We start from the raw sequence: 20,450 nt of genomic DNA, 5'->3' as shown, positions 1-20,450 counted from the left end.
GTGTCACAGGAATCCTCACCTCCGTCAGGATTTTCCTGAGCCCAGACTCCCAGCAATATTTCTTCTGTGAAAATACTCACTGCTCTTCAAGGTCCAGTTCCCAAAGCTGCCTTCCCTAAGAAACATTTCCCGACTCTCAACAGAACAGATAATGTCATGCTTTCTGAACTACTAAATTCCGATTTTACTCCTAATTATAGTTCTAACTTATAATTTAGTTAATTTTTAAGATTGCTATTTCCATGATCACACTGACACCTAGGCAGAAGATCACCAGTCACCTTTAAGCTCTAGCACTTAGCTCAGTGGCCTGCACCTACGTGGACGGCTTTTTCTGGAATACTTACTATGTTTCCTACTTTCACAAGGTTTCAAAATCCCAGAATTTTAAAGGAACATTTCTATCTGTTGTTTTAAAAATCAAATCAATAAGGAAATGCTTTAATCAGGTATCACAACAAACTTCAGTGGAAATGCACTTTCACTGAAATACAATGACTGTACTTTTAAATTTATACAGAAAGATGTATACCACTGTTAGACGCCTATTTCAATCTAATGTCACACCTACAGTATACAGTGTCTGTGGGAAAATGTGATTATTTCCAATTGCATCTAAAAAGTAGTGTGGCATTTCTCTATGTCAATTATGACATGTAATTCATGCAGCAGGCCACCACAAAGTAATCATATTAAGGCAGATAGGGCTAAAAAAAAAAATCAAAAGATCTGTCCTTTTGAACTCCATCTGAAAAATTCTACAATTTTATATTCGTAGAATCAACGTTGAGTATTTAATTGGTAAGAAAAATAAAACATACCCCCATAACAAAAAAAATTCGAATTCAATGTTAATATGATAAAGTCAATAATAAATGCATATATTAATTGATTTATGATGTATAAAAAGTCCAGTTACAGTCACCTTAGTCATTACCAGGTAAGTGAAGAATTTCTAAAATATATTACTAATCATTATGCAACGTATCTGTTATTTTTGTCGACAGCACCATGCAGGTGCTACTAGGATTTCAGCAATGTTCGTCCTCAAAATCCTGTCTGAAGTTTGGATCAAGTGCACACACAGAGTATAGTCCTATGAAGCTGTGATTAGTATCTGTGATGTGAGCACATCCATAAACCTAATAACATACAATGTATTTTCTACTTACGTTGTATTTTCTACAATATATGCATGGATAGTCACTGTTTTCAACTGAAATGGATACAATGCATTCTATTTTCAATTTGAAAATACTTTTTCCAGTGTAAATGATTTCAAAATTATGGTACTTTTAACTATGTCTATGCAAGACTACATTTTTCATGGACCAAACTATAGTCAACTACAAAAAAGTCAAAATGTTTGTTAAATGTATTTGCAAAACTATTTCATAACCTGAAGAAAAAAATAAACCAACAAATGTTTTCGTCATTGATATTTTCACAAGTTAGAGTTGAATTTATAATAAATTGGAGAATGGGATTTTAAATCTATTTTATTCTATGATCAAATTAATGTCTCCATTCTGTATACTGGCAAACTTTAAAAAGAAAGAAAGAAATCTTTTTCTTTAGACTTATAAAAATCTAGCAGTAGGACCAATATAGAAAACCCTAAAAACTACTGAATTTGCTAACAATAAAAAATCATTAAAGCTACTACTTTACATCTAAAAGATTATATAAGAAAAATACCATAATGAATTACTCTCCTTTTTTTAAAATTATAACTTTAATCCTCTCCTTAAGAGACTGGCCCAAACATCCACTCAAGCTTTTGCACTGGGTGGAAAACTTTTCCTCTTGCCAGAAAAAAAACAGATGCTCCTTGCTGTGAGCAGGCATTTTCCTTACCATCTAAATGTACTGCCACATCATCAGGTGTCAAAAAGCCACCCAGGCTGAGAAATGCATATTAATTTGCTGCTCCAGGGTAGCCATAGCTTGGTTATGGAGTAAATCTCTTCCAGGGTAGGGAAAGTGACTGTCCTTTCTGCCCCCTCCCTGAGCCAATAAAAAGAAATAACACAGAACCCACCCAAGGCCTTGGGATAGAGGCTTATTCCTGGCATAGTAAGCTGCAGCTCCAAGGTTTTATCTCTCAGAAACAGCTATTTAGCTGATGGTCAGATTTCCTGGCAAACCTACATCCCTACTGCAGAAATACAGGAATATTTCATAAACATCATAGAAGTAATGGATATTTTTCTGTTAGCAGAGGAAACCCAACTATATTTGCACGTTATCTCAATGTAAAAATTCCAAACATCTTTTAAAAAATCACTAGGAATTGTGCCATATTTTGAAACACCAAACACCCGATGCATATAGATGTCATTTTTGCACCCTCTATGCAACCTATGGTTTCGAATATTCCTATGTGGTTTTAAGGTTTTAAATTTACAATATTTTTCAACTCTGCAATTGTGGTCAAAGAGAATTCAATCTTCCGCTTTATCATTTCCACAAGAAAAGACAGACAAAAAACAAAGGAAAACCATTTTCAGGATGTCTAACCTGAAATTATGAGGCTGAAGTGAAATGAGTAATTATGGCTTAGGACAATTTTTTTTTTTAATTGCAGGAAGCTTGCTAAAATCTTCAGTAGTCATATTGTCAATTCAGTGTGGCAGCCCCATTCCTGCCCCTAGGCCAGAGTTTGTCTTTTGTGCCTCCTGACAGCTATACCAGAGTATGACCTTGGAAGCAATGCCAAGGCTAAAGCTTAAAGATAACAACCATAAAATGGTCTGTAAACAGGATTGTTGTCAATGTGCTTTTCTGACCTTCAAACCACCCTCTAGATATAAATAAGAATTGGGGGGAGGGGGGAGATAAATAAATAAATTCACACACACACACACACACACACACACAGGTTCGATAGCCAACTTGTAAATGAAGTCAGAAAGTTTGGCAGTCCCTATCAGTTTAAACCAGTAAGGAAACACAGGATTTTATTCCAAACACAGTAATTATCATCACTTATCTTAGGCACATGGCTATTTTCAACTGTAATGAACTAAAAAGCACTATTCGAAATACATGGTGACCAGTATCCTGCATGCAATGCCTAACGTTGTTGATCAGAGGTCAAACAACCGGTTCCATATTAGCGGTCATTCCTGTCCCTAAAGTACTGGTACCTGTATGTATACATCTTACTTTCGTTTTTGATAATTGCCTTCTTCCACATTCTTAATCATTATTAATGAGAGGGGTGGAGGAGATAAAGAAAATAATGTGTGTTTAAAATTGGTTCCTACAAACATACGGACACCAAGGGGGGAAAGTGGCAGGGGGGTGGTGGTGGGATGAATTGTGAGACTGGGATTGACATGTATACACTAACGTGTATGAAACAAATAACTAATAAGAACTGCTGTATAAAAAATAAAATAAAATAAAATTTGTTCCTACTTCTGAGCAGAACTATGACAGGACAAAGAGGATTCGAACATTCATAGATTTTTTGTCAAAACAAAATTCTGTCTAATAATAGACTATATATCTATCATTTATTTATCTATAAATATCTATAAATGATAGATATATAGTCTAGTAAAATGCGGTAGAATTTGCAACAAGAGACACTGATTACACTGACATTTTAAGTTGTTTAAAATTAAAAAACAGAAGGGTCAAAGTCCAAAGATTTTGAATGCCAAAACATTTACCACAGCACCTCTTTAGCTCAAATTTCATAAGTAATAAATATTTTATTTTTAACTATTTTAATTTTCTTTTTAAACCGAGTTTATGTTTTGAACAGAAATTAGTAAAAAAAGAAAAACAAAACAAAAGTTGAAAAACATTAATTTAGCCAAGCAAATTTTTTTATTAATGTATAAAGTAAAATCTCCTAGCGTGCACATCAAATTTTATTAGTTTTCTTTTTCCTTTGAAATGTTAAAGGTACCATACACAGTTCTCAAAACTCATTCTGGCCTTAAAAATTCTGAACTATAACTCATGGCTTTTCCAGCATGTATCATAAATACATGCTCAATAGCTTCTAGATCATAAAATTACATTTAGATCAGTGGGACACTCAAAAATGTTAAATACTCCAAAAAAAAAAAAAAATCATGTTGGAACTCTCCAATATGGAAGAACACACTTGAGAACTAAAATTAATTCTGCAAATAAGTTTCCTGTTGCACAGCAAATGCTTCAGGTTGACATGCTCACAAAACCAGAAGCTTGACATTATAGGTTTATCTCACAACTTACAACTGACCTTGTTAACAGTCTTGATATCAGGTAAGAAAAATAACCCCTGGAACAGATACGCATCAGGCTATAACATAAAGGATCTGGCATAAAAGGGGTTGGTCAAATCTCACATGGAGGTACACCAACTTATGAAGGCCATGGTGTTTCCAGAGGTGACCATCAGAGCACAAAGGTCTCTGAAGCTACCAGACCTGCTTGTGGAGCAGACCAGGAAATCCAAGAAGAAAAAGATCAGCAAAACTGAGCCTCATTCAGGCTCCTTATTGGAACCAATTTCCCCAGTTGTTCCTAACCCACCTCAACAGTTCAGAAGGCCATGAAAAACTTTAGATACAGAATTTTAAAAGCTGGAAGGAAAAAGCTAGAGAACAGCCAGCTGAAGCTCTCACTGTCTAAAAAAAGAAACGGGGACTCAGAGAAGTTATGACAAATGCTCTATGGAGATTAGGATGACTAACCAGATCCCACAGTTATATCTCCCCACTTCAATGCCCAATTTCTGAGTGATGACATTTCCAAGTTCTCATTCTCCATCTAAGCAGGAAGCGCAGTTCACCTGGGTATAACTTCTGATATCCAGCCGTTCCTATATAATGACCCCCTCCCATGGGAAAGTATCTCCCAAGTTCTTGCTTGTCAAGTAGGACAAAGCCATTACACAATCTTGAATCACAACTTCTATTTATGTTACAGACGTTTGGTTCATTGATAAACACTACATAGTCTTAGGAATAATCAAGCGTAAAATGTTTGTTTTAAAATTGTCTTAGGGACTTCTCTGGTGGCGCAGTGGTTAAGAATCCCCCTGCCAATGAAGGGGACATAGGTTCGAGCCCTGGTCCAGGAAGATCCCACATGCCACGGAGCAACTAAGCCCATGCACCACAACTACTAAGCCTGCACTCTACAGCCTGCGAGCCACAACTACTGAGCCTGCATGCTGCAACTCCTGAAGCCTGTGCACCTAGAGCCCATGCTCCGCAACAAGAGAAGCCACCGCAATGAGAAGCCCGAGAGCACTGCAAGGAATAGCAGCCCCCGCTCACCGCAATTAGAGAAAGCCCGCACGCAGCAACGAAGACCCAACTCAGCCAAATATAAAAAATAAATAAATAAATTTATAAAATTATTTTAAATACAATGATCTCTTGTCTGATATAACTGGGATTATCTCCTTTATCTTATGAAAACATGCATAAGGAGTGAGGAGAAGGTAGATGGGGAGGAAGTGTAATCTTTTTTCAAGTTACAAAGACGTTATCTCCACCTGTGTTCTGAGGAACTAAGGAAAAGAGCTAAAAGAGAAGCAGCAAAACAGCAGCTCCCGTTTAATTTCTTTCACAGAATTTCACAAAAACCACCACGGTCACGTAGTTGTTCTACAGCCACCTACACCCCACAGTCAGCAGGGTCGGGACCCCCACTTCTGACCTTACTCCTTCCACCAAGGGCAAGTGTAGGAGAAAAACACAGGATACCAAGGCTGTGAGTCAGATGCCGTTCATTTTCCACAACAACAATAGAGAATGTGAGCGGCGCTTGCTCGACTCCACGAAACCAACTGGAATCTGACACAATTTTCCAACATTTTAGAAAGTGCTACACGCTTCTTATTTTGAAGGTACAAGATACCCATCTACATTTTCATTTTCTTTCAAAGACACATAACTCCAAATGTTCATATCTCAAAACTAAAATTGTAAATAATGATCGCATCTGGCATCAGGAGCGAACTGCACAAGAGAGGGAGGGAACAGATGCGAGGAGGTGAGGGAGAGAGAGTAAAACACTTAGTCACCTGATTCCAAAAGATCTGCCATCTTACATCTTATCCAAATGTGCAAGATGAATCTTTTATGCTTACCTATCTAAATAGTTTACCTTAATTTTAAAGCAATATATATATATATATTCAAAGAAATTGCTAAAATTTGAAAACATTTTTACCTTAATCTTAAAGCAATATATATCCAAAGAAATGACTACAATTGGCACCATATATAATTAATGTGGCAATGTAAATATTAGCAGCTCCTTACATTTTTCCGTTTACAAACATAACTTCAATGGACTGGGTGGGTCAGCAGAACAATTGAGTCATTCCTGTGAAAAGTTCTCGGGTACCATCTACAATTTAGTTTCTGTAAAGTTCTCCCCTTAATTGTGAAATGGCCTCCTCAGGTAAACCATTTCCACAGATACATTTTTGAAAAATGTAGAAGATCATTTTTATCTCCTCTACAACTTTCCGTTAAGCAATTAAAATAGGAATCTAAGAATAGTCAGCACTAATCAGCAGTAAGTAATAAAGTTTATTAATTATTAAAACTGGCATCATTTTTAAAACTTCACCAAGTCTATATTATATCTTAACATCTTAGGCGTGAGTAAAAATATGCTAGCTTCATTAATATCACTACTAAAAATCGGACTTTGTTAACTGATCTCCATTTCTTTCCCTTTTTGGGGGGAAACTTTTGTCTTTGTTTTCTCTAATCCTTGTAATTGATATTATTGTTGTTAGTGTTATTGAGAAATAATACATTCAGCCCTCTTCTTGATATCATACGTGCATTGCTCAAAACAGCTTAACAACAGCAAAGTAAATAATGATATAATTGGGTTATAACCCAAAAACCAAAAGAAGTTATCTATGTTGCTCCACCTCCACAAGAGAAGCAATTAGAATAAAGAAATTAATGGCTCAGACTTCTGAAGAATTAAGTCCTTCTCTCCAAACCCCATCAGCAGAAAAAGCATGTTCTCTGAGAAGAATATTAATTTTCAAGGAAACTGCTTTAGTCCTCAAATTATAACTGAAAATTATAATTTTAGAAAATGTGATTCTGGGAAATTTCTGAGTGATTGCTGTTGACCCCACACACACACCTTAAAAAAAAATCTTAACAATCTGAATAAAGTGAAAAAGAAACAGCTGACGCACGAGGTCGTCAGGATAAAAACTGAAGACAAAGTGGGAGCTCCCAGTCCTGAAGATGCAGCGTGTCTAAAGCTGACGCATTTCTCAAACTCAGGCTTGTAGCAGTAAAGGGGGCCAACCTTAAACCAATATTTAACAAAATCAGTTGAACTTTTCACAGAACTCATTTTCAAAGCAAAAAACACATTTCAGGGAACAAACAGGTATGTCAGGAGGCTCATGGAGCCCAGTGGCTGAATCCTCGTTCCATAATTCTCATTATTGGTGCATTAACTGGCATCCAGTTCTCGGCACAAAATGTGGGTGGTACAACTTACATTGTACCTTCTTGTTTTGGAAAAAGGTTAGATTTACAGAAAAGATGGTACAGAGAGCTCCTGCATACTCTTTACCCAACTTTCTCCAATGCTGACATCTTCCATAACTTTGGTTTACCTGTGAAAATGAAGACATTAACATCGGTACGACACTGTTAACCGAACTACAGACTTATCTGCAAGTCATCAGTTTTTTCCACTAACATCCCTGTTTCGCGGCAGGATCCCGAACTGCATTTAGCTATCGTGTCTCCGCAGACTCCTCTGATCTGAGACTGTTTCTCAGTCTTCCCTGGTATTTTGCGACCATGACATTCTTTAAGAACGGTGGTCAAGTATTGTGTAGAACGTCCCTCAATTTTGGTTTGTCTGAAGGCTCCTCATGATTAAACCGGAGTCAAGAGTTTGGGGGAAAATTCCACTGAGGTCCCATCTCATTACACTACATCAGGGGCTCATACCATCACCATGAATTATCACTAGTGATAACTAACCTTGACCACTGGGTTCAGGTCAGTTCACCACAGTTCCCCACTACAGAGTTAATGTTTTTCTCATTCCATTCTCTATTCTTTGGAAACAAATTACTAAAGGCAGCCAATCCTCGAGAGGAGGGGAATTAAGCTCCACCTTCTGGAGGGGGAAGTATAACATATATTATTTGGAATTCTCCTGCGAGGAAATTTGGACCTTTTCCCCATTTTATTTTTTATTCAATCACTTATTAGTATCACCGTAGTCTCGTGGATATTTATTCTGGTCTTTCGATTAAAATCCAATTATATCATTATTTACTTTGTTGTTGTTAAGCTGTTTTGAACAACACACATAAAATATCAGGAAGAGGGCTGAGTATATAATTTCACAATAACAATGATAAAAATATCAATCACAAGGACTGGAAAACACAAAGACAAAAGTTCCCCCAAAAAGGGGGAAAGAAATGGAGATCAGTTACCAAAATCAGATTATTAGTAGTGATATTAATGACACTAGCATATTTTCACTCAAGACTAAGATGTGAAGATATAATATGACTTGGTGAGGTTTTAAAAATTATTTTGGTTTTAATAATAAATGCTGGTTATTCTTATATTCCTATTTTAATTGCTTAACAGAAAGTTTTAGAGGTGATAGAAATGAGAAGGTTGTTATGAAATATTTTACAGTTTAAAATATTCAACTAAATGAACACTGGGCAATATATAAAGTCTGTAAGTATGTTGGAAAGTGGGTAGCATACTTAAGAGCACAGAATATGAAACAGGACAATTGAGATTCATAACACAACTTTATCTTTCAGCAGTTGGCTTAATTCTTAGGTGAATTATTTAAACTCTCTCAGGTTCTACCTCCTCACCAATAAACTGGGAAAGGCCACACTACTTACACTTCAGAAGGTGATTAAATGAGATACAACACATAACACAGCCAGCAAGAAGCAAGTACTCAGATCAACTTGGCTATCATTACACGAAAATACCAAAACCTCAGAAACAGTACAGTTTGGAGATGGGACAGATGGAAACCATTTTTATCCCCACCCTGTAAAAAACACTGCCCCAAAGGCAGTGCAGCACACGATGGCAACTAGAACACATGCAACTTAAAACAGAGCTGCCCCAGCAGCTGGAAAGCAAACACCAGGTACCTCAGTCCCAGCACCTCACTAGGCTCTTCTCTTTAATAACAGGACATGACTTCATGACCCAAAGTAGGTACGTTTATAAGCTAAAGTATTAAAAATTAAAAATAGACACCAACTTAGAAAGATGAAATGAGGCCAAAATATTTTTCAGTGTCTAAAGAATACGTGAATTTTTGTTCAATATAATCTAATCAGTGCCAGTTCCTGGTCTCCTCTCCCAAATCAAGAAAAACGGGTGCAACATCTTCACTTCCCTCTGTGTGATGTGTAACTTCAAGGCTGCTCAACAAGGATTCTGACATTGCTTCGGATTCATATTCCTGGAATGGTTTGTGAACTCTAAAAATACCACACCCAGGCTTAAACATTTTCTCAATAGCACTTCAGGATTTCATAACTTGGAACACAAATTATAATATTTAAAGTATGTGAAGGGGGATTATATTCCTAAATGTGGCACAGAAATAGATGAGTCTCAGTTATTAACAGCTCAGGCTAGGGCAGCTTGGCACTTGAGGTTAGCCTATTTTAAAAATGAGTAGAACTATCACTTACTGAACAAAAATGCAGTGCATTCAAATTGAGATCTTTTAATATGCAAAACAGAGGGGTGAAATTTATAGTTTTAGAGGCCTTTTAAGAGAAGTACAAATGTTGTAACAGGATAGCCTAAGACCTGGGTCTCAGCTGGATTTCCCTTGAAGCAAATACCCCAGAAAATTAAACACAGCTATAGGGCTCTCACAAAGGAAACATAGTTTTAAAAAACTTCTTAGTCCATCCTTTGAGGTTTTAGATGGTTATTGTAACTAGCTGGAAGCTATGGTTGGCCCATAAAAAACCAAAAGATAGACACCTTTTTTTTTTAATAGCAAGCTGGTCAAATGGACTAATTCAAAAATAAAAAATTTACCACTCTGACTCACCTTCTACATTAGAAAGAAAAAATGAGAAGAAGCAGACCAAGAAGCCAAAGGTTTGAGAAGAGGATGAGAAAGCAAAAAATAGGTAAATTTAGAATATCACTTTATTTACTTATTTTTTAATGTCTGTACATAATTTACTTGATCAAGATTATAAGCTTTGGGCTTCCCTGGTGGCGCAGTGGTTGAGAGTCCGCCTGCCAATGCAGGGGACACGGGTTCGTGCCCCGGTCCGGGAAGATCCCACATGCCGCGGAGCGGCTGGGCCCGTGAGCCATGGCTGCTGAGCCTGCGCGTCCGGAGCCTGTGCTCCGCAACGGGAGAGGCCACAACAGTGAGAGGCCCACATACCACAAAAAAAAAAAGAAAAAAAAATTCTAAAGAGAGCAAATATCCATTCCTTTTTTTTTTTAATTGAGGCATAGCTGATTTACAGTGTTGTGTTAGTTTCAGGTGTACAGCAAAGTAATTCAGTTATATATATATAATATATATAGAATACCATTTTACAATGAATGAACAAACGAATGAATGAATGAGCCAGTAAGCAGCTATTTTAAAGAGCCACGTGGAGCACGATTCAAATGTCATTGCTATTGTATTGTCTGTGTATCAACTGCAAAAGTTTTCTCGCTCTCAGTAAAACAGGGAGCAGACATTTTCTGGAGGCTTCTTGTGCCTGATTGGTGACCCTAATGCTGGGAATTCAGTGTCCTGACTTTACATATCTAAATGCACTTGAACTAAGATTGGAGGGGAGGTGGGATGTGCCAAGTAACAGTAAACAGAAACAGTGCTTTTATCATAGCTTCTACCTAGAAAAATATTTCCTGTTCTAGTCTTGTATTGATAACATAGGATCCAATATCTCAGTGGGGTGTTGTAATACTTTAAAAAGAAACTAAAATTAATAGCTTTTCATTTAAAAATTTGGGCTAAGTGTGAAAAGAAGTGAAGTGTCACAAAACCAAATATGCTAAATGTTCCAGATTCTATTCTAAGATAGAAAAAATAGCCCCAAACGAAGACATATCAAAATAACGATTATATTCCTATTTGCCATCTCTTGACAGACAAAGATACCTTCCGCTTCCCGCTGGACCCAAGTTCTTTAAAAAAGACTGTGCCCCGGAATCAACAGAGAAGCTTTAAAGAAAAACACACAAACGTCCTGAACTGGGTAAATGAATCTATTGGTGTAAGTTTGTTTCATCTTTTAAAAGTCCACAGGTAATTCTGATACACAGCCAAATGGAACTATTAAACTATTCAATAAGACAGTAAGTTCTGGAACTCAGAAACAGTACCAGTTGCTTCTTGGTGCTCTGCATCCTACCCCTCACCCCCCAGCCCACCCCATCTAGGACTTCTCACAGAGCTCTTTATACATCATAAGTACTTTTCACTTTATTATTCATGAATTTATGGGAAGCAATTATCAATAGCTTTAAAAATGTTTGTTTCCTTGGTCAAGTAAATCTACTTAAGGAATCTACTCTAAGAAAATAATCAGAGATGTCAACATAAATTGGTATATAAGGATATTCTCTGAAGAGTACTTGTAAAGGTTACTTATAAGAGCAAAATAAGAAAAAAAAAGCTAAAGTATAAATATGTTAAGCAACAAGAAAAATCACCAAATGAAGTTAATAAACAACTCCAAAAAATCATTACATAATAGAACCTTGTGCAAAGTATCGATACTTACAAGACAAAGGAAAATGCTCTCAGTATAACATAGATTAGGGAAAAAGGCAGGAAATTAAACTGTACTGATTGGATGACTCCCCATTGGTATCAAGGACAGCCACCATCTGTGTAGAGCTATACTATGCTCCACAGAAGTCCTCAAATTCATACACCAAATGTCAACGCTCATCATCAAGACCCCAAATGACCTATCTGCTTCTTTATATTTTTCATTTCTTTAGAAAATGCAAAGAGCAAGAAATACTATTATCGGGGAAAAAAAAAACTGTTTGGGGACTCAAAATACACCACAAGAAAGATTTGTAAAAATCATTTTCTAAAGTTAGAAGGAAGATCTCACATTGCTTTGAATGTAATGGAAAGAGAGGTGACAAAGACATAATTAAGACAGCACCTCTTCCAAGAGTTTGCATGCATCAGGGGTATTGGAAAGATATCAAATGTGACAAGCAACTAAATCAAACAGAGATAATAAACCCAGAGGGTCAGAAACATCCAGAGATGTTCTTAAACATCTCTTTAAGAAATGGGCAAAAAAAATTTTTTTAACCTAATGATGCCAAGGAAATATGTTCTCTTACCACTTTCCTCCCCTTCCCTGATCAGGTAAGAATCTCCCTTGGAAACTAGTCCAAATATGATTTTATGGTAATTCTACCCATGTTAATTGGGGGGCAACATAACTTAGAAAAACAACACCTCTTATTATTTACGGGAAGGAACAACAGCTTACAACCACTGCCCAGCGAACAGAACAGAGACCTGATTCCTAAAACCCCATGGCACACTGATTCTGATAAGTGCCTCATTACAGTGGAATGAATCAAACCCTGTCCACATCCTTGGTGGCCTCTTCATTCACAGGTACATGGACCTAGTAAGGATGGCTAAGAGCTGGCAGAACGACTTGAGAATTCACACTGACTGAAATACTCTTTCCCAAGATGAAGTATTAATATGCACACACAAAATCTCAAATGAAAATACATCTTCTAGCAAGATACTTTCCACCCAAATTGTGAGCAAAATGGTCTCTAAGAGTTGAAAAGGGCAGTCAGCCACAAAGAGCTGGGTAACAGGAATAAGCCAATGTTCCAAAGAACCCTGAAAAAAAGCCAAGATTCTCATCCCCTCTATGCCTCACTGCCAGATAAAACTATGACAGAATTTAAGAAATCCAGAAGCCCGTGAAACCCTTGGTCTCTTCGAGCCCTCACCTGGCTTAGCAGCATCAAAATCTGTGAACTTTGCCCTCTAAACCTGACAGTGGGATGAAACAGTATTACTGTTTTAACTGGGAAGACTCCACCTCTCATCTGTGGTTTTGAAACACAAGGGAAAGTTCAACGTGGCTGTGTTCTCACACACGACAAAGGAACTGCCTGGTTCAGAAATAAGAGATTTTAACTGATTGGTGACATTACACTAAAACTGTTTTGCTTATTTAACTTGGAAGAATAGAAGCTACTTACGTATGCAGATGAGTTATACAAGAACACCAATCTATTTTAACCATTAGAGATCAATGAATCACAGGACTGTGAACCCTTAACTAATTGATTTCCGTGTTTTTATACAGAAAACCTAAACCTCTACATGCTGATAAGAATTTATAACATCTTGAAATTGCCCAGCATAGGTAAACTCTCATGGACGCAACAGAAGTAAATAAATTTAATACTGATAAGCAAGTATGCTTTCCTCCAAGCATCCTTTCTTAATATTGAAGACATTGGAAGCTGTTTTATAACTGAAAATAAGACAGACTAAAATACAAACAGCTTAAAAATCTAGACTAGGAAACTTAGTAAGTAGGTATTTGAAAAGTAAAGCCAAAGATAATTCAAAAGACAAATTCATTACACATTACCTTTTATGTGTGTCGTACGTGAATACGATTTCATCGAGAGATATGTGTGTGAATCAAGGTCTCTGCCATGGGAAAGTGTAGGCATCTGGCTACGTTAAATACCACTCTCAATAGGGAAAAAGCTTGTTGGGTAAAGTAACCATTTTTAAAACAAAATTATATTCAAGTTTGTCTTACAGTGCTGATACTTATAATGTGAAAAAACATAGTATAAATGTCCAACAATAAGAGAATGATAAAGTATACTCTACCCTGGAATACTTTGTGTTCATTAAAAATATTTTCTAACAAAACTCACACCAGGGGAAATCCCTATGAGATGAAAAAACTGTAGAAATAATCAGGATGCAAATATGTAGACAAAGAATGACTCCGACTTTGTGTGCGTGTGTGTGTGTGTGTGTGTTTGCGTGTTCACTTATATCTTAGTACTGGTTGTTGATGAGTTTGGAATTATGGATAATGTAATTTTGTTCTATTCTACTAGTTGCCCAATTTTTTACAATGACAGACGCATGTTATTTAAAAAAGAACGAATGAGGGACTTCCCTGGCTATCCAGTGGTTACGACTCCACGCTTCCACTGCGGGGGGCGCAGGTTCAATCTCTGGTTGAGGAACTAAGATCCCACGTGCCTCATGGCACGGCCAAAAAATAAAACAAAATAAAAGAGAATGGCAGTGAGGTGGACATGGTTAACTGGCCATAAGCATCTCCATCCTCTCCAGGCAGCTCCCCTGGGCTGCAGAGCCTGGAAGGCTAAAGTCCGTTTCCCAGACACCCCTAGACATAAGGATCTGGAGCAAACTGCATTCTGCCCATTTGGATTCAACAGCCTGAGATTTTAATGATAATTGTGAAATAGGGGATTTTCTTGGGCTGTTATTAGTGGCAAGCCGTGGAGATGACGGCGTTTTCTAGGGTGTTCCTGGGTTCAGGCCCAGCTCCACAGGTGACAGGCGGCAAGGTGAGCACAGGTGGAGACAGTGCTAACATCTACTGGGCCAATGCAGGCAGCAGGACGCCAGGTCCTGCACCTCTGCCCCCTCCCCGGGCCAGCTAGACACGCTGTACTGCATTGTCCAGAAAGCCCTGGGGGCCCAGCCTATGGCCTGCTCTTCTAGCCCTTCCAATAATTTTCTGAAAAACAAATTCTCAACATTAAGTCCTTTTATGTTGAAAATAGCTCCTGTGGTTCTGTTTGCTGTAACTGAAGCTGATTCATACAGCCAAGATGTTGAATGAGTTAAAAAGAAAACTTTGATTACCTCAGTGACTCCTGACCCCCTATCCTTCAACTAAGCAAAAACCTTTTTTTAAAGTAATAAATTTTTTTAAACTACCAACTTGACTTGTTATATATTTGTGAATATCCATGGAAATCAGGTCTATTCGATTACAAATTAAAGGTCACGAGGCCTATTCAGAAACCAGATTCTTTGAATAGAATCTACTGCATGATAAAGCATTCTAAATTTTCAGGCTAATCTCAATGAGAAGAAACTCATCACATATCTAATAAAATATAACAGAAGAGTTAAACCCCTCATCCAAAAAATCAGACTATAGTACATTGTATTTTCTTGGTAGATTCTTCTCAGTTTAAACTTACATATTCTCTTCTTCTTTTTTTTTTTTTTCTTTACTTGAACTGGTACGAAGAAGAGTTTGTTGAAATGTGAAACCAAGATAAAAGAAATATTTAAAACAGGTATTTTGACATAGATGCAAAGGATAAATCAAGCAAATCTCAAACTACATTGATTTTTACTATTAATATGTGATTAATATATTTCCACACTTCTCGATATGTATGGTGCTCAATTACTGGCTGCACTGAAAAATGTTTATTAATTCATTCAACAGATGTTTGCTGAGACTCTATTTTATAGATTCAGCGTGAAAATGACACGCACAGCTTAAAGCTCATTGGGTAAAAGGTTAGAGGTATAACAGAACGGGATGGTACGGCTTCTGTAGGAATATATGACAAGGAGCATTAACACAAATTGGAAAAAAGGTAGACTAAATAGACTAAAATAAACTTATTTATTTAGACTAAATAAATTAGGTCATGGACAAATTAAATTTGGTCAAAGGAGAGAATATTATTAAGACTAGACAGTACACTTCCATTTCGTTTCAATTGAGTAGAGAGAGCAAATGACCATGGATGGCGTCCACTTTCATCCTTAACGGTTCACATGCTGTGATTTCTTTAATGTACCTCAGGGGCCAACACGAATATGTGTTTATACATGCACAAAAGATCCCTGTAAGGACATGCACAAAGCTCATAATGGGGTTTCCCAGGAAGAGACACGGGGTGACCAGCAGACAAGTTAGGACTTAGGAGAGGGCCCTTAGGTGTACAAACTTCGTGTTAAAAGGTTTCATTTTTCATCATAGGAACATATTATCCATTCCAAAAATGGATACATAAATAGATACACAATATATAGCAAGGATTTAATCAGAAAATTCAAGGGCAATACAAAATAAGTTATCTGAACTTTGGTGTGAAGGTCACAGAGGATGTAGCAGGGATGCCATGGAAGCAAAGACCTGGTCCATGGCTGACTCCCATCACTGATAGAAAGACGACAGGAACTAGAAGCAGTTACCTTCCTGTCACAAGCTGCAGGGCTGCCGGCGGTGTTTTGTTTGAGGAAGCCAGCGGTTGTCGACCAGCGCGTGGGGTTTTTCCGTGAAGGTTCTTCAGAGGAGAAGTTATTATCACTGACAGACGTGGAGAGGCCAATTAAGGCTGGGTCACTGCTTCGTCGGACGTGAAGAGGCATATCTACAACACAAAGCAGCGTTATTAAAGATAACCTAACGTCTGAAAACTACATATTAGGATAAAGGTAGTTAAAGCAAAAGATTAAAGAATAGAATAACACTTTAAGGTGACAGTGAGCCAGCCTCCTAAATAGAAATTCCCTTAGTCCCTTTAAAAACGTCACTGCGAAAGAAATATGGTACCTACAGGATATCTGGAGTGAGAAGGCCGGTATGGCATCTGCACTTCACCCTGGTCACCTGTGTGGCTCTGGGCAAGTGGCCTCCCTGTCTTCTGCCTGTGGCCCTTCCTACACAAACAGCAATAAAACAGTACTTCTCTCCTAAGGGTACTGGGAGGACTGACTGAGCTAAAGTGCGTAAGACAGTGTCTGACACACGGTGTGCACTCAATAGAGAGTGACGATAATCACCACTGCTGTTCTTATCATCCTGATATTGGTTTGGCTTGGCTATTAAAGAAATCTGTTAAATAAAATATTTCCTTTGTTTAACAAAGTATTATCAGAAAGTACAGAGCACAGACATGTTTCTTATCCTTAAGAAAACGGAAATCTTAAGAGTAGTACACCAATACGCAGGTAGTGTCTGCCGTATACTCACACACACAATTACATAAAAGATGGTGTTTTAGCAACTGTATTCAAATGAAAGAGGAGTGTGTTTGCAATGACTCTAACAAAATCAACAACAACAGGCTAAAATTTGTAATGGCAGCACTGAGAACATCCTAGCAGATGTGATCACTGTTACAGACAAGGAACAGAACTACAAAACCAGAGAGAAGAATAAAGGCACATGAGTCTGTAGCACTGAGAATCAGAACCAAAAGCCCCACACATCAACAGAGTGAAAAGCATAATAAACATAAGACAAAAATTTTAGATGAAATTACACTTAGAGTAATCTTTTCAAAAACTAGGATACAAGTTAAGTATTTATAAAAACCTCTAACAAAGCAGCTTTAGCAGTGAAGGAGTAAACTCATCATTTACCATGAGAAACATTTTTGGAATATTGACGCATTTGCTCAGTGGTGTGGCTACGGAGAACCTTGAGGATATGAAACTAAAGATAGACTATTAACATACATTGAATGTTATATTTAAACCACTGTCAAGCCAATATGTTAAAGCAAATTAGAAACAACCAGAGAAAACAGAAGCATATGAATCATAATAATATTGCATTTAATGTTTGCTTCCAATAAAGGATTTGATAACCAAGAAAGAGCCTGAATAACACTACCAGAGAAAAAAATATACTGAACATTTAATATTGTTGGTGGTTATCTTAACTTGCTGAGAGAAACACATACATGAAAATTATGGGGAAGAATAATTTTCAATTTTCAGTGTGTAAAAAGTGTGTGTAAAAACTTGTGACAGCTCTTGCTGCTTATAATTTGCACCAAAAAAATAAAAATAAAACACAACAAAGAACTATACAGTCACTCTCAAAACAAGTTCACAAAAATGTACATCTAAGGAACTATGTATGTTAATAGTACAATGCTCTTACCATAAAAAAGTTCCCTCTCAATTAACAAAATTGTTCCCAGATTCAAAAATCAAAACTGTAAGCAGAAAAGCAATAAAGTGGGGAGGAGGAAGAATAAAATACTTCTGGGAAATTACAATAATGCTCCTTAGATATGAGCTCTGTTGCTTTCCAATTAACAGGGTCGCTGATTACTCAGTTGTTAAGGAATTCTGTAGTATCCCTCAAGTTGTGTGTGTGTGTGTGTATTAAGTCTAAAAGAAGCACTATTAGTTCACAAAAGGCCTTTTAAAATGGTACAGAGGTAATGACTGAAAGCAGTACCCACAATAATAAAATAACCACATGAAAGTCCATTTCAACCCCCAAATAAATTCAGGGACTATAAATTTCACCAAATTCACTTGGACACAATAAAACAGCTTACTCAACTTGTTTTTGAAAATTTCCCCAAGAGAAATACATTGCAGACATGATTCAGATTAGATGAATTAGGATCATCATCTTCTGAAGGGACATGATCTCTGTGTTAATCTGTTAGTCTGAAACAGACACAAATAATTAGCACTCTACCTCTTTGTATCTGTAACTCTCAAAATTCTAGATGCAGGGAAAGAAAGAGGATTCGAGGCCAGGGGGGTCACAGCAGGACTGCAGACCCTCGGGTTGCACCTTCTGGGGGATGCTGGGGCACAGCCCCCAGGCAGCATCTACATCAACCACACTGTAAAGGATGTCCCAGGAGACGTGCTACTAGGCAGCCCTTCCTACGAGTTGCTCACAATTCATTCCACTTCTTGTTTTCATTTTAGTGATACCGATAAAAGAAATGAATGTAAGGACAGTCTGGATCTTTCATTTGCACCATCCTGTAACTGAGTACCCCCATGCAGTTTCAGACCCCATGGTTACAGTGGTGAGCACAGTCAAATTCAGGAAGGTGTCCTAGATCTGATTACCAGGCGAATGAGAAAAGAACAGAACTCATTTTAAAAAGTAAACAACGTGTTCTCAACAAAGGAACGCCAAGTGACATCATGATGAACTTGAAGTTAAGGTTTTCTTGCAATTGTTCAGCTGCAAGAACAGAGTATCAGAGTGCACACGGGCAGCAAAACTGGGTCCAAATATAAAGACCCTGTAACACACCACGTGTCCATGCCCATACTGCCTACGATTTAGACACGGTGTCTCACACTGATGGTGAAAATCTACATTTTTATTGGTTTATAATTTCTTCTTCGTTTTATGGTTGTGTGAAAATTATGTCATTTTCATCCAGTTTATACACACACACACACACACACACACAGATTAAATAACATTAAAAAACCAGTGACTTGAAAGGATCTAAATCTTTTTTTGTTTTTAACGTTAGTCCCAATGGAGGAACACGCAACTTGCTTCACAGATGAGTAAGCGGAGGTTCGGAGAGGTGACAGGAGGAGTGCAGGGACACTTTCCTGTCCAGAACTTGAGGCGCCTGGGTCAGTGCTCCATCACCACTCAAATCATGAAATTAATTCTATTATTCAACCATTCATTGGAAAACAAACTCCACTTCTAGCTACTTGCAGATATAAACATTAGTCTCAATTTTGTAAAAGGGAAGAATTTTGTTGTTTTCACAGTAAAATTACTTACACCTAGAAATCAAACACCGATTTTAACTAATAGCATCATTAGGTCTGGGAGAGTTAAAGAACTATTACATCAGCTATACATACAGACGGAAACAACTGGAGACCCAATTTCAAAAATGCTAAAATAGGAGAAGGAAAGAAAAAACCTCTACTGGTTCAATAGAGGAAGTATGATGTGTAAGATGACGTAGCATGCCCCAAGCGAGACCCGCCTACACCGGTATTTCTCAACTCTGACCTCAGGACCCTTTCACACATTCTAAAAATTACTGAGGACCCCCAAGAGCTTTTGTTTATGTGGGTTATAGCTAGGGATATTTACCATACTGGAAGTGAAAATGAAAAAAAAATTAATATTTATTTATTCATTTTTAAGTTAACAATAATAAACCTATTACGTGTTAACATAAACAACAGGATTTTGTGAAAACAATTTTACAAAATAAAGCATATGTAGTGGGGTAGCAGCACTTTTTCATATTTTGCTTGGTAGCAGACATCTGGGTTCTCACTGCTGCTTCTGCATTCAACCTGCTGCGATATGACCTAGTATACGAAGAGAAAACTAGCTCCACAAATATTTAGCTGGGAGAGGAAATCAAATGTTAGTAATCTTTTCAGATAACTGTAAATCTTCTTCTTTGATAGCACACCAAAACTTGAGAAATTAGTTTCTCAAAGGTCAGCTACAATATGGAATGTAAACTTCCCGTTCTCTGTTACATTTGTCTGTCTTACACCTGGAATGGATCTTTCACCCGTGACAAATTTTGTAACATTAGTTATTTGGAATATATTATTAATTGGGTTTTGCCAATCTTCTGAATGTTGATATATTTCTTTATATCAGAAAATCA

General features: G+C 37.2%; 1 protein-coding gene across 23 annotated transcripts in view; it reads right to left on the bottom strand.

Moving 5' to 3' along the window:
* Positions 1–20,450, bottom strand: part of PARD3 (par-3 family cell polarity regulator) — a 727,131-nt gene that overhangs the window by 424,239 nt on the left and 282,442 nt on the right. For all 23 annotated transcript variants that reach the window (XM_067702290.1, XM_067702246.1, XM_067702315.1 and 20 more), the window contains exon 4: positions 16,273–16,451. In XM_067702290.1, coding sequence (XP_067558391.1) covers positions 16,273–16,451 — 179 coding nt within the window. The remainder of the gene's footprint in view (positions 1–16,272; positions 16,452–20,450) is intronic.

Source organism: Pseudorca crassidens, chromosome 1, assembly GCF_039906515.1.
Source record: "Pseudorca crassidens isolate mPseCra1 chromosome 1, mPseCra1.hap1, whole genome shotgun sequence".
NCBI classification, from domain to species: domain Eukaryota; kingdom Metazoa; phylum Chordata; class Mammalia; order Artiodactyla; family Delphinidae; genus Pseudorca; species Pseudorca crassidens.
Note: the sequence above shows the minus strand (reverse complement) of the source record. Positions and strands in the feature narration are given on the sequence as shown.